The sequence below is a fragment of the Eptesicus fuscus genome, chromosome 6, assembly GCF_027574615.1.
Source record: "Eptesicus fuscus isolate TK198812 chromosome 6, DD_ASM_mEF_20220401, whole genome shotgun sequence".
Taxonomy (NCBI): Eukaryota; Metazoa; Chordata; class Mammalia; order Chiroptera; family Vespertilionidae; genus Eptesicus; species Eptesicus fuscus.
In genome coordinates this window covers 72,586,718-72,611,672 of record NC_072478.1, presented here as the reverse complement: position 1 = coordinate 72,611,672, position 24,955 = coordinate 72,586,718, and the positions used below count along the sequence as shown (strand labels likewise).

Here is a 24,955-nt window from a genome sequence, read left to right as displayed (position 1 = left end):
TTTCTCATTTGCTACTTCTGTGATTACACCTTATGTTCCCTGCTCTCCTGCAGTGCTCCATGTTTTGTTTGGATTCAGAGCATATTTAGAGATATTAAGACAGATTTGTCAATCTAGCTGAATTAAGAGTTGATTACTAGGACCAGATCATTTAACCACCTTTATGTTGGTACTCTGAATAATGAATAGATACTTCACTTGACCATGGATGTGACATCTTAATGTTTTTAGCAAAATGTGTTTGCTTTCATGGATTCTATGTGTCTTATTAATCAAGCCATTCCTTAATAAGAAATACAATCCTACCCCCCAACCTGCTCATGGGAAAATAGAGGCCTTTGCTTCAAACATGTGATTATTGAAATCTCCTCCTAAAGAATGTCTTAGTCTGTTCAGACCGCTATAACAAAATACCACAGATTCAAGAACTTGTAAACAACAGAAATTAATTTCTCACAGGTCTGGAGGCTGGAAATCCATTATCAGGATGCCAATATGGCTGAGTTCTGATAAAGGCCCTCTTTTGGATTGTAGACTGCTGACCTCTTCTTGTCTCCTCACATGGTGGAAAGGCCTAGGGAGCGAGCGCTATGGGTTTTCTTTTATAAGGGCACTAATCCCAGTTATGAAGGCTTCTTCCTCGTGACTAGATCACCTTCCAAAGACCCCCACCTCCTAATACCATCACCTTGGAAATTAGTTTTTCCACATGGGACTTCTCATGGAATATAAACCTTCAGATCATAGCAGTGTCCCAACATTTGTCTAAGGACAACTCATTTGGACTTCCAAAGAAACTAGTTGCAGATAAGTAAAACCCTTAATATGGGTAAGTTAATAAGAGCCAGAGCCTCAGTTTGAGGTGATAGAATAGACATTAAGCTAGAAATCAGATGATACAGGTTCTTTCTCAAGCACTAACTTGCTATTTTAAGGAATATGTAAGACCCTTAGTCCCTGCATCATGTGTGGGAATTAAACTAGATAGTAAGTTGGATTTTTGTTTCTTATATATAGACTGACAACTTCTTTTCTACATGGCAAAAGAGGGCTAGGGAGCTCTCTGGAGTCACTTTTATAAGGTCACTAATCCCAATCCCAGGGCCCTCATGACCTAATCACTTCCAAAGGCCCCACCGTCACTTTGGAGATTAGGATTTCAACATACGAATTTTGAATTCAGACCGTAGCAGAGCACCAGTGAACAAATAATTTAAACAGTTACTCAAGTCAGAATGAAGGAGGTACAGACACTCCTTTTTATATCTATTATCAGAATTTCCAATTTGGCATGTGTAAGTTATAGTCACTGGTTGATGAAGAAACTGTCAACATTGTGAACTTTATTTTGTATTTGTGAACTTAATGGATCTTGATTGTTTTCAGTTTTATTTAATGTTTGGTAAATATTGTAGAATGAAAGAATGAGTGAATAAACAATCTTCTATCACTTCTGAAGGAAGGAAGTTTAACTCGTATATAAGACAGTGAGTGCTGACTAGATAGACAGCTACTGAGAAATTTGGAGCCCAGCTCGGAGAGTCTGCCGCTTCCTCTCACTCTGCTAGTGTTTACAACCCAGAGTGCTTGGACAGGTGCGTTCATTATGGTGCTTCCAACAGAAGAGGTTTGCCGCTCTGTTGACAAATGAGTTTGCCGACCGCTGTCTTAGGAGAATTCTGCTTTTCATTTGTCTTCTGGGAAATACGTAGAATGTAGATAGGAGATTCTTGTATCTAATTCAAATGGACAGAGAATAAGCAAAGGGATGAGATTGTAATCAAACTAAGTAGAACAAATGCCTGCCTACAGCAGATTTTTTTTAAATTGTGAAGTAGAATGCTCATTGTAGAAATGTAAAAACATAGAAGAATATTAGGAAGGAAATAAATTTGCTGTAATCCTCAAAACCAGAGATAGCTAGCATTGCTAATGATTTTTTTAAACATATCGTGCTTAATTCAGATCTTTTACCTAATTTAGATAATGCTGAATATTTAGTTATATATCCTGACTTCCTGTTTCTCATACAATTAAAATTTTCCCTAAACATTATTTTTAATATTAGTATTATATTGTGTTAGTATAACAAGATATTCTCCTGCACCTTCCTACTTTTCTCCTATTACAAACAACTTGTAGGAATAAACCTGTATATGACTGACTTTTTTTTTCTCCCTTAGAATTGATTCATAGAAGTTAAGTTACTGTGTTAAGAATATGAAAATTATTTTTAAGATTCTACATAAGTATGGTTAACTTCTAGGTAGTCATTATTTAAAATTGTCTTATTTACTCTGTGTGAACTTCAGGAGTGTTAGGAGGAGAAGGGCAGGATGTGCCTCTATGGTTGTCTGGTCAGTCATCCCTTAAAGGTGACAGTGATTCATATGGATGTGCCCAGGGAACCAGAATTAGGAAGATTTTTATCATACTCGAAATACTTTACACAATAATTGCTAAAGAAAGCCCTTTTGAAGATTGTTTACAGCAACTCTGATACTAATGTGTACCAGGGGTCAAAGATAATGATTTGCAAGAGCATTCCAGTTGTAAGGGGAATAACCACTCAGACATAGCAAACAAATTAATGCTGATTGTTACTGCCTTTTAGTTTGATTCGTTATCTGTTTAATAAGCTATGTTCAGCATTTGGCTTCCATAGTTTTAGAAAATGCAGCATGTAAAATTAGAGAAGTGATGTAAAGGTAATCTCTAATATAATCCAGAATTTGCAAATGGAAACAGTGTTTTCAGTTGTTTAATTTTTAAAAATGAGATTTCTTTTCCCAGTCATATTTATGTATAGCTCTGTCTTAATTATTGGGCAGCTTTTATTTATTGAAGAAAATCATACACTATGTTAAAACTTTAGGTTTGCACATAGTATGTAGCATGACTGATTACTATATATGCATAGTGTATTCTTGTTTTTATGTGTGTATGTGAGTGAATGAAAAATGCTTGAAACAACCGCACAGTGTTGGGGAAAATAGAGCATGGTGGTGCTTTTTATTGTTCCTTCAGTTTCACTGATTCTAATTATAGAAGCTTACATCACCTTAGTTGATAATGAAGGCTTCCCTCTCCCTTTTTGCTTTTTCTTCCTCGATAACTCCCTAAGGATGGATCATATTTCATAGTGCATATGTGTCCTGCTGGTGGGTTTGCCAGGGTTTTCAACAGCATGGTGCTGATCATTTAGTGCACAGAGATGACAGTGTGCTGCAGCACTGTTCTTTACAGAAGAATAGGAGGGAGAGTGTTGGTACTCTGGCTTCCCTCCTTCAGAAAGGCCAAGGACTAGATAGGATGCAGTTTAAAAGCAGGATTCCTGAGGGGCACTCGTAATTAGCGTTAACCATATTGTGATAGCTACAAAGATTCATATGTTCAGGTTAACCAAGGGAGATGTGACGGAAGGGGTGGAAAAGCTTGCTGTAATTCTTTATAAGAGCTTGTATGTTACCTCTGACATTATTGTAAAGTTTCATTCATTTTCCAAAAGGATTAAAGTATTTTTATTACATAAATCAGTTCATTTAACAGCTTATACTTGAAAGACCAAATACAACTAAAATGCAGAAATGAATAGCCTGCTTATTTTATTTTGTAAAGGTACATATTGTTGTTGTTGTTGTTCCTCACCCTTTGGTTTGGTTTCTCTAAATTTGATTATATTTCACTGTGCTGGTGAATAAAACTGTGACTATGTCTGAGATTATGACAAACTTGGTTTTTATTATTGTTGGGTTTTGGTTTTCATAATGTCTAGAATATATATATTCTGATAACCTTTTCCATGATGATCTTTTTTTCCCTCTTCATTGTGGTTATTTATTGAAATAAAAGGAATATTTATTGTTTAGTAACTATCAGAACCCATTTTGGGCTTTCTATACAGTATGATATCAGATGTCTTGCTCTGTATTTTTATTTAGAAATAATTTATTCCGTTAACATTTTAATTATTAACTATACAGTGTTTATGTTTTTATAAAAGTATTTTGTAATGGTTTGAAACATTGCAAAGCCAATATACATTGATTGCTTTATTTTGTAGTAGTGTAAAAGACCTTTTAAAAGCTAAAGATTTTATCATTGTAGCTGTGCATCATGCATTTTATATGCAGGGGAAATATATTCTTTTGGGAAGGAAGAATATATTCTTAAATAGTTATCCTGTGGTGATGATTCCTGGACAGTGTGTAGATCAGGGAGGGCGTGCTCTGCAGTTACTTCATTTCAGTTGGTAAGATAATGAAATGAGATCAAGATAAAATTCTAAAAGTGATGAGTGAAAATCATTTATTCACCTAATCATATATTTTTAGTTGTTTCATAAATTACTGGCTGTTCTCTTATAAAGACATTTTATTTCTTCCTTCAGGAATTAAGAGGTTAAGTCATTGTTTCTGGAGAAACATTATGGTGGAGAGTGTATTATCATAGTGGTAGTGGATTCATATGCTGAACATAGAATTTAGCCTGTTATTTATTTCATGGTATTGTTGCATAGGGAGATTTTGCATGCTAGGTTCACCTTATAATTCCCTACAATGGCAGATAGGTAGACCAAGGAAAAGGATGATGTCATCCTCCTCACAGGCGAAACTAAAGAAAAGGAGTTGTTCCTTTATTGAGTTGGTGTTTACTCCTAGTTCTAACATATGGCATTAGTGGGTTGCATTTCACCAAGAGGCAGCAGTGTTTTGAAGCCGCTAAGAAAAGCTAGCTCAGCTTGAGGTCCTCCTTTGTGTGCTATCAACATGATTTATAAAAAGGGGCAAAGGTGCCCATTAGGATTTTGCTTTTTGATTTGGTTGTAATTTATCCTATTGGTACTATACATGAATATAATTACTGTCTGCCACTGAAACCGAAAATGTTTTTGAGTCGTATTACTAATGTTTATGTACAAAATGCTAGTCTTTTAGAAATTTATCTTTAGGAAATGTTTGGCTTCATTACATACAAAATGCCTACTTGCCATTTTTCTATTTTAAATAATGAGTTATCAAAATTAAATTTTAGTTAATTTATTTTTGAATGTTTAATATTTTGTTGACATTCTAACCCATTGTAGTTTATTTAAATTAGGTAAGTTGAAAATGTTCATTGGTGCTTGAAAATCAACCTGTACATATTTTCCATGTTTATTTTACTTTTAGAAAACCGGAGTCATGCTTATTTGTATTTATGAGATTTAGTTTTATGCATAAATGCAAATTTGGAGTGTTCTTTTTAAATTTTTGCAGAAAACAAGTAAGTCTTAAGTTTTATGGAAACCTAAATTAAAAATGATCACATATTTTTAAATTATGATTTATCTTTGTTCAGAGTAATACTTAGTTTTACCAAAGTAAATTCTAGTCTTGAAAGTAGCAGCCTAATTCACATTGTCATAGTGTTATTCGGAAAGTGACTCATACTTTGCGCGGGGTTATTGAAAAATTTTCTCCAATAAGATTTTTTTTTTCTATGGCAGTCAGTGGAGTCCTTTGTAATACTCAGGTAGTAATTTCTCCTCTTATATTGCAAACCTCTTCCCCCCAAAATAGTGTTAGGTGAATACAGCAAAATTGTTCTATTACTTTGACATGTTCATTGATTGTTATTCTCATAATTTTGCTACCTGGAGGTGTACTAACTGTATTGTACCATTGGAAACTATGTCTTCCTTTGACCATTGGGAGGCACCATTACAACCGTAAGTGCAAACTCTTTGTGGGAGTAGCCTTGTAGCAGAAGCATGAAGAATAAGGGTGGGTACTAGAGGAATTGTGTTTTCAGATTGGAGAGGGTGTGGCAAAATTAAAGGTTTTTTAATGTTATTTTTATAGAAAAAATGAGATTTCCTTCTAGCCCACGCTCAATTTAGAGGCAGGGTTTATCATTTTCTCCTCTGATTCCTTCTGAGTTGTAGTGGCTTCCCGTCTCTTTCTAGGAATTGAGCATCGGGCTGCAGGAAAGTACCATATTGCATAGATCATTCTTTCTCAGAGGATTTGGTGCATGCTGCAAGTGGACTGTAGTGCCTGTGATTTTTTTTTTTTTCAGCTTTCCTTTACAAAATGAAATTCTATTGTTTCCATGTAAAAGTACTGTTTACATACAAATCTTAGTCCCGGTTTTAGATATTTTTAATTTTAATTTAGAGTGGTCCTGAAGCTTTTGCCTTTCAGGCAGCTATTTGATAAATAGGAAGTTTTGCAAGCAGAAAGTCCTGAATTAGCAGTATTACAAATACATGTGTGACATCTGAGATCTAGGCTGCCTTATGTATTTGCATTGCAAGTATATCTTACCAGAACTAATTATTTTCCCTTGGGAAGATAATACTATGTTAAATTTGAATAATAATATTAGGGGATATGGCTTCTTAAATAAGCCATGTATCAATACACAGAATTAAAAACCAAAATGGATTTTTAAAACTGTGAAATAGAGAGGTGCTTAAACCGATTTTTTTTTTACTTATAGAATTTAGCTTGCTGACATGTCTAACGGAAGAGTGTGTGTGTGTTTTTTTAAAATAAATTGCTCTTTGGGCTGCATCTGCAGATACAGTAGCCAATTGATCTAATGCAGTTTCTGAAGGCTTTCTATACAGGTGATGTCATCCTTTTAGCTCTATTCTCCTCCCACTCTCTTTCCTTCTTATTAGATATTTCATCTTACTGCAGAGCATAGAATCAATAGGAGCTTCTCCTTAGGGAGCTGCTGTGAAACAGGCAAGGACAGTAGGAATTAAGACACTAACATACAGTCTTGCTTTAGCAAAAGATGTAGTGTTTTTGTACCATATTATATATAAATTTCAACCAGAAATCCAGACTTAGATCAACAATTCGGTCTTAGTGATGCATTAGAACAAGAAGCAGTACTGCAGAGCTGTGAATAGTGAATGTGAAAAGAGAAATTTGTAATTTTGAAGATTTTCAGGCATGCTACAGGACAAACCTGTTAGAGCATACGTCTTCTAACTACCATTTGCTCAACGGTTGATTTTTTTTTCTTTTTTAACCTCTGGTGGTAAGAATATAAAGAAGAAACTTTCATTTTAAGGATACAGTGTTCTGGTTGCTTCTGATGCAGAAGAATCACTGCAGTGCTTGCTCTACAGAATGAATTAAGTTGAAGAAAAGACAAAGCTGTATTATAGAGAGGAAAGGTTTCTCAGAATCCAGGACCCAGATTTGGTGCATGTTGCCTTATTTGCTTTCATTGTTACATTATTATCTGTTGTGTTACCACTGCATGTCTGTGCCAGGTGTCTGAGGTAGCATGTGTATGTCTGTGTGTTCTGAGCCAGAAATACAAACATCTTGATTTACTGTGATTTGCTTGTTTAAAGTGAACATTTTGATGAAAATTGTTGCAGTTTTTAGAACAATACTGTAAGCTACTGAAAGCTGATTTCAGTTTGAAAGGGATTTGGAGAAGCTGCCTTTATATATATAACACTACAAGTGGTGTATGATTTGTAAAAAGAAACTTAATAGAATTTTGTCAGCATACTCATCAGTGTGGCTCTGGTTTGCAAAGGAAACTACCCTTTCCAGCCCAGGAAATGGCTTTTCTTGTTCGCTGTTATGCCAATTGTCTTCAGCCATGGGCCTCCAAAGTAAGTAATTGTTATTTTCTTTTGAGATTGAACTAATCTAGTTATTAAATTTAAGTTCTGTTTTGAATTGTAAGTGAACTTTATTGTGCTGTTTTATTTTTTTAACTTTAAAAATAAGAACTACAAAGCAATCTAAAAAGCCCAATCGCATGCCCATTTTGCTTTTCAATTAAAGGAATCTTTATTTGCCTCTAAGAGGGTTTGAAAAATACCTTCATAATAATCTATAGACTTTAAATGCAATGCATTTGAAGTGTACTGTCTTAAGACTGAATCATCATTTGGTTATGGCTATTGCTGTACTTTTCTGAGATCATACCCTTAAATGTACTCTTGAATGTATTATTGTATTGCCTCATTTCCTTAAATAGTTGATATATTGAGCTATGTTTTTATTATGCATTTTCACTGGTATGGTGTTAGCAAATAAAATTATTAAATTGTATTATTTTATGAAAACTGAGTAATACTTCTTAAGCAGTAAAATAATATAGAGAAAATACTCATGAAGTAATTATATGAAAATATTTTAATACTGTTCTTAATTATTTTCAAAATAGTAGTAAGTGAACAATTGCTAGCTTGAAACCATTTAAGATCATATGTTATACTTGTCATTTAAAGCAAACATATTAACTCAGAAAAACGCATACTGCTATATATCAGGACATGCTAGGTTATAGGAAAACTACAGTATAATTTAATAAATTATATTGTTCTTAGTGGCTCTTTATGTAGATCTGAATTTTACGCTACTCAAGTTGTCTTTCCTGCTAGATACATTTCAAAAACAGGAAGACAGAGAAGAATGAATTTTTGGTTTGATTTCATGAAACTAAATGTTTTAGTAAGCACTGTAATTGTAACATAGACATATTAAGAGTTCTTTATAGTTCTGTTGACTAGGAACAGACACAATAGAGGCATTTCTTAGCATGATCTGAAATCATGTCTTTGTTAAAAGGTTGTCCTATTGATGGTGATGAAGGGAGAAATATTATGATAGCATTATGGTGTACTGTTTTATCTGAAAGGTAGCTCTTTGCATATCTTTCTTAAAAGCAGCTTCTAGAAGGACATTTAAATTGACTGTCCATTTGGCAAACACCTGATTGAAATGTAAAGAGATGGAAGGAAGCCTAGGTACACACTTCATTTGTGCTATTATCTGGTAAGACATGGATGGCCTCTTTAATACAAATGCCACCTGTAGGGCCCACACATTGCTGATGCTTGAGAGTGGCACTACTAAGGTTTAAAAATGACATGTAGATGAGAAATGGATGAGACCAGGTGAAAAATCCTTAAAAAAAATTAAGAATGAGATATAGGGGTTGTTTTTTTAGAATAGCAGCAAATAATAGCCTTTGGGGGTGCTGGTAACCAACTTTTGATTTAAGATTTTAAAAGTATAGAAAAGCCAAAAAGGATTTTAAAGATAAGATTCTAAGGTTTCATTAAATGCCAGCAAATATTATCTGGGCAGGACTCTCTGACTGGTACTTTACTGTGTAAATTAAGTATTTATAATAGAGAACATATCTTCTTCCCTCTCCTCCATCTCTCATGTTACTGTTGATGGAATTTTAACTCTGGATTGTGAGTAAACACATTAAACTTGTGATTAATTTTTTATATTAGCTACTTTTGATTTTCCAATACATTTTACTGGTTTTATTTATTAATTCCTGTATTTTTTCCATACTACTAGTTGGATTTCATTACTTCTGAACTCATTTATTTTATTGAGGAAATAAGTATTTCTAGCAGCAAGATTCTGGAACTTAAGTCCTTATATATTCAAAATGCTTTATTTTATATTAACTCTTAAAAATAATTGTTTATTTGTATATATAATAATCAGTCTAAAGTCTTTTTCCTTTAGCACTTTGAAAAAGTTTATGTATTGTCTTCTGGCATTCAGTATTGGGGATGAGAAGTCTGGGCTCCTTATGATTCTTGTTCCTTTATTAAGTATTGTGTTTTACTTTGTTTCTGTTTTGTTTTTGTTTTTGTTTTTTATTAATTCTCACCAGAGGATTAACAAATTTTTTTTCCATTGATTTTTTTTTTTTTTTTTTTGAGAGGGTGGAAGGGAGGGGGAGGAGACAGAGAGAGAAACATCAATGTGAGAGAGACAAGTTGATTGGTTGCCTCCCAAAGGCACCCTGACTGGGGCGGGGATGGCGCCTACAACCAAGGTATGTGCCTTTCACTGGAATCAAACCTGAGATCCTTCGGTTCTAGAGCCGACGCTCTAACCACTGAGAAAAACTGGCTAGGGCTGTTTCTGTTTTATCTTTTATCCTTGTTGATGCCATGAAGTTTTACATGGATTGTCTAAATTTTATTTTATTTTGTTTTCCTCTCTCGGCAATTGGAAATCTCTCAAGCTGAAAATTCCCATTTGTCTTCAGATGTGGGAAATTTGTTAGTTTGTTTTTATTTTTGAAAACTACAACTCTTAATGTGATTGCTCCAGATGTTGGAACTGTGCATCTGCCCATAATGTCTCCAAACATTTGTTTTATCCTTTGTTCCCACTCTGCATTTCCAGTTTGATCTTCTGGCTTATTAATTCATTCTTCATTTGTGACCAATTGCTATTTTGCTGCTTACCTTTAAATTTCCATAATTTAATCATCATATCCTTCATTTCTGAAATCTAAGTGATGCTTTTTCACAATTACCCTTGTTTAATAACTTGTTTTTATTTTATGGATACTATTCTTTTTCCTCATTGTCTTATTATCTCTTTCTTCAGTTTAAATTCTGAAGAAATTTGAACAAATTTCTTCTTTTTTTAAAGAAGAAATCTTTAAAAATTCACCTGTTGTGAATCGTAATGTAAATACGGTGTTTTCTGATGGTCTTAGGTGACCCTGCTAGCAGTTCTCAACCTGTGGGTCGTAACCCACAGGTTGAGAACCGCTGCTGTAGAGCCTAAGACCATCGGAAAACACAGATATTTACATGACGATTCATTTAACAGTAGCAAAATTACAGTTATGAAGTAGCAACGAAAATAATTTTACGGTTGGGGGTCACCACAACATGAGGAACTGTATTAAAGGGTCGCGGCATTAGGAAGGGTGAGAACCACTGTCCTAGACAGTGTTATCTTTGACTACCCTCCTCTGCTCGTTCACTCTGGTTTCCTTGCTTGTCCTCAGATTTGCCAGGCACTCTTCTTTTTTTCTCTTATTACATCTATCTTCACTTTTAATAAACTCATTGTTAGTGCACATATTAATTGAAAGCTGCTCTGTGGTTTAAAAAAAAATAAAGTGGGAGAAATATGTCTTCTAATACTTATTGAGTTATTTAACAATATCCCCCCAACCCCTCATTTTTTAATAAAAGTGTAATGAGTTATGAATACACGTTTCATCTTCGCATGCCTCAGGCACAGTGCTGGTGTATACCACGGCCACTTGGATTAGCTAGAGCTACTTTCTCTAGAGCTTTCGACTTCTCCATAAAATAGGCTCCAGGCTGCTTTGGTGGTTTTAGGATCTTCTCTCTCTCTTTTTCTCTCTCTCAGCTGACATTTTTATGATATGTCACTATCTAGTGGTAGAAGCTTCTGGTAGTTTCCTTTTGATTTCATAAAGCCTCCATCTTCCTGTGCCTTGACTAATGTTTCCGGTTTCCCATAAGTTTAATTTTCTACCATTTCATCTTCTATACTTCCAGAGTAATCTTTTTAAGAACCAAGTCTCTTCTACTCATTTTCTTGCTTAAAACTCTTCAGTAGCTTTTTTCTTGTTCAGGAAATCTAAGCACCCAAGAATGCTACATCTGGCCCTTCGTCTCCTGTATCTTCCTGTATAAACCTGTACCTGAGCTACAGTGGTTTGCTTACTGTTTACTTCTTATTCAATAGAAATAAAATGTGAACCACATATGTAATTTTGTAGCCACATTAAAAATATTTTAAGGTGAAATGTAATATATTTAGTAAGTTTTTAAAACATAATAAAAATGTAGTAGTGATTTAATTACTAAATCCAATTTGTATTTTACACTTACAGCATGTGTCAGTTTGATTAACCACACACTTCAAGGGCTTGGTAGCCATGTATGACTAGGGCTACCGTATTGGACACTCAGTTCTGGGTCTTTGTCAGTACATTTCAGTACAGTTAGTCTAAATTGGCATCCTTAGGACTCATCTTAAATATCATTCTTCCTGCTCTCTATCCCCAGTGAAAATGAGGTCTTTCTAAGCTGCATTTGTTATTTTAGTATTTTAATTGTCTTCTTTAATCTCTCAAACCTCATGATGTTTTATTATTGCTTTTATGACTAGTATTCTTGTTCAGTAAATGGGAAATTAGACCAGCAAGCTTAATAGAAATTTATTTATATTTATAGTAACTGAGTATAGAGTCCTGAAATGTCTTCCAATGAATAGCACACAAGAACTTAAAGACTTCGTAAAATGCACAAGAATCATCGTTATTTCTTGGTCTTTTAAATAAGGTTAATGGGTAGGTGATTTCTGGATAGACACGGTGCTTCTCTGTCAGGTAGCTATGTTTTAAAAAGCATATTCTAATAATGCAGCTTGGAATTTAACAATGGATCTTTGAGGAATGCTATTCTGTTGGGGAATTGTGCAATTTTAAACATTCTTTTTAGGATTATTATTAATATTCATACTTACAAAGCCCTTTGCATGCCCTTCTCTTAAATGAAATATATGGGTTGTAAGGGGCAAAAAGTTTCAGATAGTCAAGTTTCTTATTAAAGAGTACATTTCCCTATTAATTGTTCTTAGTTCTGGAAGGTTATTCTTTTTTTTTTTTTTTTTTTTTTTTTTAATATATTTTATTGATTTTTTACAGAGAGGAAGAGAGAGGGACAGAGAGCCAGAAACATCGATGAGAGAGAAACACCGACCAGCTGCCTCCTGCACACCCCCCACTGGGGATGTGCCCGCAACCAAGGTACATGCCCCTGACCGGAATCGAACCTGGGACCCTTGAGTCCGCAGGCCGACGCTCTATCCACTGAGCCAAACCGGTTTCGGCTGGAAGGTTATTCTTGAAGACTAAGTTTTTAAACATGAGGTGAAATCTTGAACGTTCATATAATAATGCTCTTGTGCTGTACACACCTGCATTTGTGACAATCTAGATTCAAGTAGGTCTCTGCCACCAGCCTGCAAAAATTAATTGCCCTATGAATATTTCTTAGATAGATGCACGGGCTTATCCCAAAGCATTATTTCTTACATTGGAAAGATGTTAATAAGAATATTGGGAAAAGTTTGGAGAATGCTGTGTGAAACAGGTATCTTGATTGTGGGACTGGACTTCTTAGACCCTCCATAAATATGCTTATGTTTGTTGTGAAGAACTAAGGAGCATATAGTATAACATTATTTTCTAAGTGATTCAGCTATTAAAACCTCACAACCTTTTAAAAAAATATATCCATGAGTATTATTCCAAAGTATACAGTTAAGGAAGTGCTGCCCTCACTAAAATACTGAATTTGCCTGTGATGAAACTTCATCTGTTCATATATTCGAGGAAATCTGAGCAGCAATGATAGTGTTCGGGAGGCAAATGTATTCATTTATTCTACAAATACTTAATGTATAGGTTCATGTGTAAGCACTATGCTAGACCTTCATTAGGTAGTAAAAGTAAGATACAAGTATATCATTGTAGAGTTGCCTGGACATCTGTGTGTGTGTGTGTGTGTGTGTGTGTGTGTGTGTGTGTGTGTGTGTGAGAGAGAGAGAGAGAGAGAGAGAGAGAGAGAGAGAGAGAGAGAGAGAGAGAGAGAGAGATTTAGATGCAGAGATAACATTATCTCTGTATAATTGGGATATAGACAGCATGAATGCTGCATTCAAAGAAATGGAGGGAAAAAACACAAGTATTTCACTTTCCATTGATTTCTCAGCTTCCCTCCCATACAAGTCCTTATGTTGGGAGTTTTTTGTTATCTAAAATATATCACTTTCTACTGTTTTCAGTGCTTATAAGATAAATGCTTATTCTCAGCTTTCCATTATATATCAAGTATATTAGTATTTATCACAAGGCATTCTTTGAATCTTGATTACATTTTTTTATCATAAAAAGTCCGGTTGTGTATTATGTGTATAGCAACTGTTAGTTGCTAAGGATTATAGAATTTCAACACATTCCATTGTCTGTGGCCATTTTTAAATAAGATAAAATTTCTCTCACATACATGTTTATGTATTTGTTTTCCATTTTGAAAAAAATTTCAAATTATTTATAGAAATGATAGAAGAATGCTTTCTCCATGTGAAAACAAAGCATTTCAGCTAGATATTGCAGATAAAGCTATAATTACTTTGGATCATCACTCCCGATCTTTCTTCTTCACTAGAAATGTATTTTTTACAGTTTACATATTTGGGACATGTAGTGAGCCCTCAGATGTTAGCTGTGCAATCACCATCATTATTATTTCCATTGGATAAAGAGGTTGAGGGGATTCCTAATGAAAATCTTAGTTTTTGAAGTTGAAAGCAATTGCTATATGCTTATAAAAATGTGTCCTCTCTCACTTTTACACTGAGCTCCTTAAAGGTAGGATCCATCCTTTTTCAGCATTATGTTACCAGCAGAGATCCTGGCACAAAATAATAGTTTATCAGAGAGTACTAGAATCAGATAGATCTGAGTTGAATTTCAACTCTACTACTAACTCGAGTATGAGATCTTGGGCAAGTTGCAAATCCGAGTGCCTCAGTTCCTCATCAGTAAAGTATGGAGGATAATAATGCCTGCCTTTTAGGATCCAGTGAGGATGAAGATTGCTCGGTACATTTTAAGTATCTTTTCTAAGCCAGTTTACAGATTTGCTCTTCTGGCTTTGGTTTATTGTGTTACTTTTATGAATGACTTTCTCCTTAGTCTTATCTCTGTAGGAATCATATCTCCCACACCACAACCAAACATCTGACATTTGGAAACAATTTTCAGTCTTTACCTTTCCATCTATTTCATACTTACATGACATTTTAAAAAATATTTTCATTGATTTTAGAGAGAGAGGAAGGGAGAGGGGGGAGGAAGAGAGAGAGAGAAACATCAATGTGAGAGAGAAGCATTGATTGGCTGCCTCCCGCATGCTCCCCTACTGGGAGTCAAGCCCACAAGGGTGGTGGAAGGGGAGGACAGGGAGCATATGCGGAGCAGGAATCAAACCCGTGACCTTTTGGTTAATGGGATGACACTCAACCAGCTGAGCCACTCTGGTCAGGGCGTGTTTTTTTCTTTGTATCTAAACAATAGAAGCAAAGTAGGAGGAAGATCTCTGAGTTGAGGACTATTCCCATCAATATATTTTTATTATAATTATTGTAAACAGTTTTACTTAGCTCATTGATTTTTCTGCTGCCTTTATAAATACACATATTAGAGCTATAAAATGGCCTCTTAGTATGGCTTTAGCTTATTCCATAGCTTTTGATATGTAACATTTTCATTTTTATTCTGTATAAATATTTTCTAACTTCCAAGTGTGACTTCACTGACCTATGGGCTATTTAGAGGTCTGTTTTATAATTTGCAAGTACATGATAATTTTCTAGTTGTCTTTTTTCACTTATTTCCACCTTATTTGCACTGTGATCATGGGATATTATAATTTAATTCAAGATATTACTGTTTTATTCTGCTATTAGCAATCCTTTTGTATTGGTGTGTGTGCCCATATGTGTATATAATACTATTCCCTCCCTTTATGGTGGAAACAGCTGATATTTGTGGTGAGGGAAAGTTTTTCCTCTGAAATACCATTACGAATAGTAATCTTTTTTGAAAACTGTTCAGTGGGTTTCCACTGTAGGCTTGCCTAATAGTGTCAGAGTATTAATTTGGTTATCATTTCCTGAGTGATTTCCTAAAAATGGAAAATTTGCGTAGAAGTGCAGTTGTACAGTAATGTACATCAAGCAAAAGTTTGTTGCAGAAGTTGCATTGTGTCAAAAACTCTCTTATAAAAGTGGTTTGATATTTAGAATATCTTAAATTATTTTTCTTCTTCAGCTTCCAGCTGATCTTACGAAGATGCATATCACAGACAACCCTCATCCACAGGTGACTCATGTGTCTTCCAGTCATTCTGGTTGTAGCATCGCTAGTGACTCTGGGAGCAGCAGTTTATCTGATATCTATCAGGTAATACTTTAGTGGTTTGTGTGTGATGTATATGGATTTTTTATTCTACCAAGTATCCCGTGCTTGTGCTTTAGCTGGTCACATGTCTTTTAAGTAAGGTTTGAAATTCAGGCATAAGGTTTTGGGGAAAATATGCTTTATTTACCGTTTCAGAGTTGGAAGTCTAATTAAAGAGGTGATCCATTTTTTGAGGGTGATTAAATATGATCCAGCAGTGTATGGACATAGTGTTCTTTTATCCAGATGAAACCATATGTTTGTCTTGGTAAAAATTAGTTATTGAGGCCTGGTTGGTGTGGCTCAATGGTTAAGTGTTGGCCCACACACCAAAGGGTCACAGGTTCAGTTCCTGGTCAAGGGCACATACCTACCTGGGTTGCAGGTTCAATCCCTGGTCCTGGTCAGGGTACGTGAGGGAAGCAACCAATTGATATGTCTCTCTCACATCAATGTTTCTCTCTCTTTCTCCCCCCCGCCCCCAGTTCCCCTCCCTTCCACTCTCTCTTTAAAAAATCAGTGGAAAAAATATCCTCCTGTGAGGATTAACGACAACAAAAAATAGTTATTAAAACAATTAAACTTATAATAAGGCTGATTTTTATTATTACTATGTAAATCTTCTATAAGTAAGATCATGAAGAAAATTAGAGTTGCTTTTGGATTTTAAAGGCTTTATTAAATTTTCTAGTAGCCACATTAAAAAAATAAAAGGAAACAGGTAAAATTAATTTTAATAATATATTTTATTTAGCACAATATATCCAAATATTATCACTTTAACATTTAACTAGTATTTAAAAACTATGAATGCGTTACTTAAATTTTTTATACTGTTTTCAATAGCCAGAATTTATTATAAACTTACAGCGGTAATGTCAATTTAGACTAGCCACATTTCAGGTACCCAACAGCTACATGTGGATTGTGGCTACCATATAGTACCACTCTGTGGAAATAGAATCATTATTGTCTGAGGAAAACATTTTAGACTCTGATTCTACTGAGTTACCCAGATTCAGATGTTTTAGGAATATCACCATCTCTATGTTAAGGGAAGTTTGTAGGCAGAAGCAGGTTGGAAAAAGCCTCCATGTTTGCTTTGTCCACAAAAGTCATTGCTCTGGCCAACAAAATCTTCCTTTTTGACATTTTATAATAGAGCAAGCAATTCTCCCTGTTCACCATTTTATAGTAGACAGAAAAGGAAAAAAATGTTTAAAGTTAATGGCTCTTGGGGCCTTATTATGTGTTTGTTTAGTTGTTGGACTCCATGCATTCTGCCCCTCACCAAAAGTATCTTATGGAAGAAATAACAGTTGTTGCACACCTCACCATCAAAGTAGAGTAGTTTCTTCTCTGGACTCTGTTTTTTCTAGAGAAGAATCCCAAGGAAGATTGACCCTGGATTAATGAAGTTTAGGGATATAGGTGTAGATTTCTCCCAGGGTAAGTGAGAATATCTGGACCTTGCTAGAAGAGTCTATACAACTAATATATGGTGTTGACAGACAATAGATAACCTAGTATCACTAGTATATCCTTTCTAAACCAGATGTGACCACCTTTTCGGAGCAAGGAACAGAGCCCTAGATGAATGTGAGAAAAGAGATAAGAGGATAGCATACAGATTGACATTCAAGGTCACTTGAGAAGGCCAATGCTTTATTATGAACTAAAAGATGGGCTACACACAGTAGGGTTCTGTATCTTTGGCAAGATCCTGGAGGATATTTTGAAGCATTGCACGTATATTAGCATCTATAGGATGTTCACCTACTGGATTGCACACCTGAGGCAGGCCTTGTAAGTGCCTGCTCTAGCCTTTCATATGTTTTCCTTCTTCAGTAGCACTCTCACCTCACTCTGCTTTTAAGGGTTTCATTTTGTAGGGAGGTGAAGGCCTGGCAGGGCGGGAACTGGATGGTGGGGGGCAGTAGGGAAAAACGGGGGGAGGGGGGACATCTGTAATACTCTCAACAATAAAAGATAGATAGATAGATAGATAGATAGATAGATAGATAGATAGATAGATAGATAGATGATAGAAAGAAAGAAAATGAGAAAGTAGAAAAAAGTTTCATTTTGGATAAACTATGGACAGGTACCCTTGCCATTGTCCTGCATGTCAAAGGAGTGCCTCCATTAGAAAGTGAAGAAGACTCCATTTTATACCCCAGAAACCTGGAAGTTAGCATTGGCTCTCCTTCCTTGATCATCATATTCAGCACCAAATCATATCAATTCTGTATGCTGCAACACGAATTGTTGTGTATTTATGTACATGTGTTTCGTGTTAATTGAGATGTAATCTATAATAATAAAAGGGTAATATGCTAATTAGACTGGACGTCTTCTGGATGTCCTTCCTGATGAAGCCGGGGCCAGCAGGAAGCCAGCCCTGGTCCCGGGTGCCTGCGGGCGGCCCGAGGGAAGCCAGCCCGGGTCCTGGGTGCCTGCAGGCAGCTGGAGGTAAGCCAGCCCGGGTCACAGTGCCAGAGCGAAGCCGGTGCCGGCAGCCCAGGTCCCAGGTGCCAGAGGGAAGCTGCTGCTGGCAGCCACGGGAAAGAAGGCCTGCCTACTCTTGCATGAATTTTCGTGCACCAGGCCTCTAGTTTACATACAATAAAATTCATCTTCTTTAGTGTAGCCTACATAAAGACATAGAACATTTCCATCACCTCAACAAGTACTTTATGCCCTTCTGTAGATAGTCCCTTCTCCTGATCCCCAGCTCCTGGCAATGTCCAATCTGCTTTCTACCCTTACAGTTTTGTATTTTCCAGAAGGTCATCTAAGTGAAATCATATAGTTAAGTGATGACACAGTGAAATTTGCAAAGTAACCAATGAAATAAAAGTAAGCTTTAATGAATTTAGGGAGAGTAGACAGATAAAAGGATTTTTAAAATGAAATTCTAGAACCAAAACATAAATTCAGAAATTTAAAGTGGAAAATTATCATAATACCAGAGTCAAATATGCAAAAATGTAAGATAATATATTTAAGAGTAGCCAAAACAGGTAAAAATTTTCAAACTGGGACTTTAGTTAAGTTTAGAACAATAGGCAAAGGAACGAAACAGTATAAAGATTAAAACAAGCAAAACTACAGAGATAAAAGCAAAAGGAAAATAAATCAGAATCTTTAAATAAATATATAGGGTATCCCAAATAATGTATACACACATTTTGAATAATTATAAAGGCAGTGTTTATTAAAATACATTTCATTTCCAGAATTAAGCTATCAGCTGTTGAAGTTTGTATACATTTTTTGGGGACACCCTGTATGTGCATGCATATATACACTGAGTAGCCAGATTATTATGATCTCTGAAGGCATAGTAATCTGGCCACTCATTGTATATCCTATATAATAAAAGGCTACTATGCAAATTGTCCCCTCAACCAGGAATTTGACCAGCAGGCAGGCCGGCCAACCTCCCATGTCCCCTCCCCCTGGCCAGGCTGGCCGGACCCCACCCTTGCATGAATTCATGCACCCATGCACGAATTCATGCACTGTGGCCAGATCATTATATATTCAGAGATCATAATAATCTGGCCACTCAGTGTATATTTGTATTTGTATACATTGAATGCAAATCTGAATTCAAGAGGACCAAATGGTAATGTTTTTCTACTGGTGGTTGGTTTGTGGGTACTTTTATTGTGTTTCTTAAGCTTTTATTATGTTTTTTCTCAATGAACATTATTATTTATTTAACAAATTTTAAAAAGGAGGTAAATATGGTGTATAATTAAAAATAAAAGTTGAATAAAATTGTGGGAAAAGATTAAAGGAATAATTAGTAGAGGATAAAAGGTTTAAGAGCAAAAATAATCCTATATAATAATAGGGTAATATGCAAATCGACCAAACAGCGGAACGACCAGTCACTATGACACACACTGACCACCAGGGGGGCAGACGCTCAACACAGGAGCTGCCCCTGGGTGGTCAGTGCGCTCCCACAGGGGGAGCACCGCTCAGCCACAAGCCGGGCTGATGGCTGGCGAGCACAGTGGTTGTGGCCTGCTCCCAAGCCACAGTCGGACATCCCCTGAGGGCTCCCAGACTGCTAAAGGGCACAGGCCGGGCTGAGGGACACCCACCTCCCCGAGTGCATGAATGTTGTGCACCGGGCCTCTAGTCCTATATAATAAAAGCATAGTATGGAAATTGTCCCCTCGACTGGGAGTCCGACCAGGGGGCGGGGCCAGCGGGGGGAAGGGAGGGAGGCCCTGGCCAGCAGCAGGCAGCCAGGGGAAGGGAGCGAGTACCAGGCCGGCCCACGTCAGCTAGGTACCCTACCAGTGCACATATGTAGTGCACTGGGCCTCTAGTAGATCAATAAAATATATCCCCTAAAATGCAAACTATCTAGATTACAATTTTAAAATATGGATAAGCAAAATAACATCAACTAAAGTGTATATATGCAATCAGATCCTCGGGACCAAAAGGGAAGAAAAGAGGGCTTCATGTCAATGCTCTACCCTTAGTCTTTTCTTGACCTTAGGCCTCCTTTGTGGTACTTATTAAAGCTGTGAATATACCCTTTAGTACAGGTGTACATTCCCATTGTATATACCTTGGCTAGCAACAGTTAAAGTTGTTTGTCTGGTTATCTGAATTTCTCAGCACTTGGGAGATTTTAAAAAGTGGACACCTAACCCAGTCATGTCTTACAAAGTAATGCAAGTATTTTTAATTTGGAGAGTTGTGGTAAAAAGAGAGATAGTCATTCTAACAGCAATTCCTAACAAGAAAATGGTTTGCACCAGTGGTCGGCAAACTCATTAGTCAACAGAGCCAAATATCAACAGTACGATTGAAATTTCTTTTGAGAGCCGAAAACCGACTTTTGCGCATGGGCCATGAAGTTTCAATCGCACTGTATGTGCGCGCCCGCACGTGGTATTTTTTGGAAGAGCCACACTCAAGGGGCCGAAGAGCCGCACGTGGCTCGCGAGCCGCAGTTTGCCGACCACTGGTTTACACCATTGTATATGGCCAAATGTGTGGCTGTGCTCCTATGCATTTCCTTCTTTAGAGGTTTTCATGTCTTCTGCTTTAAAAATAAAAGCCTCTAGTTCTCAAAGAAACTTCCGAATAAAGCATTTACCACAGTCTGGAATAAAAGGCAAGCAATGGTTTCAGTGTGAATGTGTTTTTAATCAAATTAGCTTAAAATTTAGCTAAAGGTATGCATTTAGATGTTAGAATATTCTTGGGTAACATTTTATGTATTCTCAATACTTGAGAAATAGGAGTGCTTCTCTCTTGGTTCCTTTTCCTATTTATTTCAATCTTGTCCAAGAGCTGAGACTGTGAAATCTTGAACTTACAGCACTTGTCTCTTCATTAACTTATGTGCCACATAACAGCATGTTGATTAACAATGGTGGTCCCATAAGATTTTAATAGATTATAAGCAAAAAGTTTGTGATGTTCAAAGAAAAAGCTAGACCCAGCCGAAACCGGTTTGGCTCAGTGGATAGAGCGTCAGTCTGCGGACTGGAAGGTCCCAGGTTCGATTCCGGTCAAGGGCATGTACATTGGTTGCGGGCACATTCCCTGGTGGGGGGTGTGCAGGAGGCAGCTGGTAGATGTCTCTCTCTCTCATCGATGTTTCTAGCTCTCTATCCCTCTCCCTTCCTCTCTGTGAAAAATCAATAAATATATTTTAAAAAGAAAAAGCTAGACCCAGCTAAGATGTTGAATTTAGTGCTAGCTCTGGGTGGTTTAAATTAAGGAGGAGGCTCAGCATGCTCTCCACCTGCCCTGTGCCCAACCAAAGTTGGCAAGGGAGCTAGAGGAGAGAGCTGAGGAACAGGGGAGCCCTGGAGCCCACCCCTGCACATGGGCACATGCACACACACTCCTGCACACAAACTTACTTCTCTTCCCTCCATTTCTCTTTATCTTTACTCCCAGTCCAATTTCTGCCTCTCCCCTCATCCCCCCTTCCTCCTCCCAAAAACTTCTATTATTTCTCCTCTCCAGTTTTATCTCCTAGATCTCTGTCTCTGCTCTCCCTCTCCTCTCTTCCTTCCCTCCCTCCCTGCCTTCCTTCTTCTCTCACTCCTCCTGATGACTACTTTTCCTACAATGATGCTTTCTCCCATAGCCTTACTCCGAACCCTCCACCCCCCCACCGAGTATATGCACATACACATACACTTTCTTTTATACTGTACTAGGGGCCCAGTGCACGAAATTCGTGCACTGGGGGTGGGGGGTCCCCTCAGCCCAACCTGCCCCCTCTCACATACTGGGAGCCCTCAGGGGATGTCCTACTAATGGCTGAGGACATCCTACTAACGGGGAGCGGGCCTAAGCCACAGTCTGGCCTCCCTTTGTGGGAGGCAGCCGGGCTGATCAGGGGATGGCACCAGCCCCATCACCCCGCTGCTGCAGCCACTGCCAGTCACCACAGCCACCAAGGTGTTTTCATCAACATGGACTCCAGTCCCTTCACCAAGAAAAAAATGACAATTTTCTTTAGGCATTTTCAAGATGTGTCTTTCATAGGATATGACATTTCTTTCTTTCTTTTTTTTTTTTTTTTATCCTCACCTGAGGATATGTTTCCATTGACTTTTAGAGAATGTGGAAGAAGAGAAAGGGAAAGACAGAGAGAAACATCAAAGTGAGAGGAACACTTTGATTGGTTGCCTCCTGCATAAGCCCTGACCTGGGCCCCAGCCAGGAAGGAGCCTGCAACCTAGGTACATGCCCTTGATCAGAATCGAACCCAGACCCTGCTGTCGGCAGGCCGAGACATTATCCACTGAGCCAAACCGGCTAGGGCAGGATATGACATTTCTTAGCCCTCCAGCAGCGGACTTTCGTTTTTTTCTCCAGAAGTGTGGTGGAAAAACCCTAGATCACCTTTTTGGATTCTTATTACCCAAGTTACTAAGAGTATTACCAGTGGCATATAGGAAGCTTAGCCAATGTGCTGTCAGAAAAGGTGTTTCCTCTATAGTTCACACTAATCGAGGGCTGGGCCCTGCTCAGGCCTAAAGCCTCTGACAGAGGCTTTCGGCCTTGGGCAGGAGCGGACCCCCAGCTCCCTGCAATCCATCGCAGGCTCCGCTCCCTGCGATGGATCACAGGAGCGGACCCCCAGCTCCCTGCGATGGATCACAGGAGCGGACCCCCAGCTCCCTGTGATGGATCACAGGAGCGGACCCCCAGCTCCCTGCGATGGATCGCTGGAGCGGACCCCCAGCTCCCTGCGATTGATTGCAGGCTTTGCTCCTGCCCCCTCGTTCTGATTACAGGCTTGGCCCTGCCCAGGAGCCCCCTGGCTCAGGCCCTTCCCAGGCTGCTCTGGACCCATGTGGCCTTACTTCACAGTGACCTGGGTGCCAGGATGTTCCTGGGAAACAAGCACTGGGTGCCTGTGTATGCAAATTAACCGTCATCTTTTTTGGGTTTATTTGCATACTCACTCTGATTGGCTATGGGTGTAGCAAAGGTACGATCAATTTACATGTTTCTCTATTATTAGGTAAGATTACTATTGTACCTTTTCTATTTTTAGATGTGTTTGGATATACAAATATTTAGCATCATCTTATCATTGCCTACAGTATTCAGTACTGTGACATGCTGTACAGGCTTGAAACCTAGGAGCAATAGGCTATACCATATAGACCCACTGTGTATTGGGTCTATAAAAGTGTACTCTGTGACCACATAAGAACAAAATCACCTAACTCCTCAGAGCATATCCCTGTCTTTTAGTGACACATGACTGTACTTTTATCTAATTTTAGATAAAATGAGGGGTACATTTAATCCCCACCTATATTTTTTAGCTTCTATGTAGGACGTAAACTTGTTCCTAAAAATCCTGATGCTTTAGTTATTATCTTACACCTTGATTTCTTAATTCAGAGCTGTACTGCCCAGTCTCTTGAGGTCCCTGGTGTCACATTTCCACTGGGATGTTCTTTTGACACCTAGCTTTGTCTACTACATGTTTTCTTCCACTTTAATATTTTTAAGAATATTATCTGTGCCCTAGTCAATATCTGTTATCTTTGTTTTCTTTTTTAAAATTTTTACTTGAAATAAATTGCAAAAAAACCAGTTACAACTTTATATAAAAAGCTTCAATGCTTCACCTAATTTACACTCTTCACTTCATTTCAAATTTATATCCAAGCCTTTTTCTCCTAACCACAATTTGCAAATTTGGTTTTATATTCTAGTATTCTCCACTTGCACATTGTAGATCTGGTCCATGACTAACATAATGGCTACTCCCTGACCATGTGCCTTTTCCCAGTTCAGTGTGTGGTAATGCTGCTGTGCCAGCAGCTCCACCTGCATGACATTTCACATTGTCTCACATGTCTTGGAACCTCAGCAGTTTTTCTGTATCATGCCTCTTTCTCTTCTCTTGTTTAGTGTAGATATGTTATGTGTACACTTGACTTTTTTTATCATAGTACATTTGTGGGAGTAGAGTTTTTTCTTATTTGTATATCCCATGCTGAGTTAAGCACAATTTTGGCACTTAGGAAGTAACCTAGAAATTTTTTCAGTTGAATTACACTTATAGGTAGAAACCAGTATTGTTTCCAAGACTAAAGTGTGATTATCTGGGGCATCGGAGGCTTTACTTTGCCTGCCTGCCCTGTTGTAGAGATTATGGAATGGGCCAGCCTGGACCGCACGATTTGAAGAATTGATTTCACAGGATTCTCACCCTGACCAGAAAGACACAGAAGAAACATAACGGCTAAGTGGTCCATGATAAAGGTTGAGAGGAATACTGAAAAAAGGAATGCAGAATATAGAAGCACTGAAGACCTAAGGTTTTGGCCTAATACTTGCTCTAAATTTGAAAATGTGATTTTTGTAAATTTGTGTAACTTTTCATTCTAACCTGTAGTTCCCCTTATTGTAGCTTCATGTTTATCTGGATGCAAACAGGAAAAGGAAATCCTCTGGTGGTTTATTTGGGGAAGGCCAAGTCATCAGAAAATCACCTCAGACTGTCTGCCTCACCAAATTATATTTACACATATACATAGAGACACTCATACTGCGAAAGGAAAAACACAAGAAGTTTAATATTTGTCTTATCAGCCCTTCCACCGATATACTTTTTTTATTTGGACTTAATTCATTT

At 37.4% G+C, this 24,955-nt stretch overlaps 1 protein-coding gene across 2 annotated transcripts in view; it reads left to right on the top strand.

Annotated features, from left to right (window-relative positions):
* The window catches only part of RAPGEF6 (Rap guanine nucleotide exchange factor 6), a 181,626-nt gene that overhangs the window by 60,041 nt on the left and 96,630 nt on the right, over positions 1-24,955 (top strand). For both annotated transcript variants that reach the window (XM_008142669.3, XM_028149018.2), the window contains exon 7: positions 15,670-15,801. In XM_008142669.3, coding sequence (XP_008140891.2) covers positions 15,670-15,801 — 132 coding nt within the window. The remainder of the gene's footprint in view (positions 1-15,669; positions 15,802-24,955) is intronic.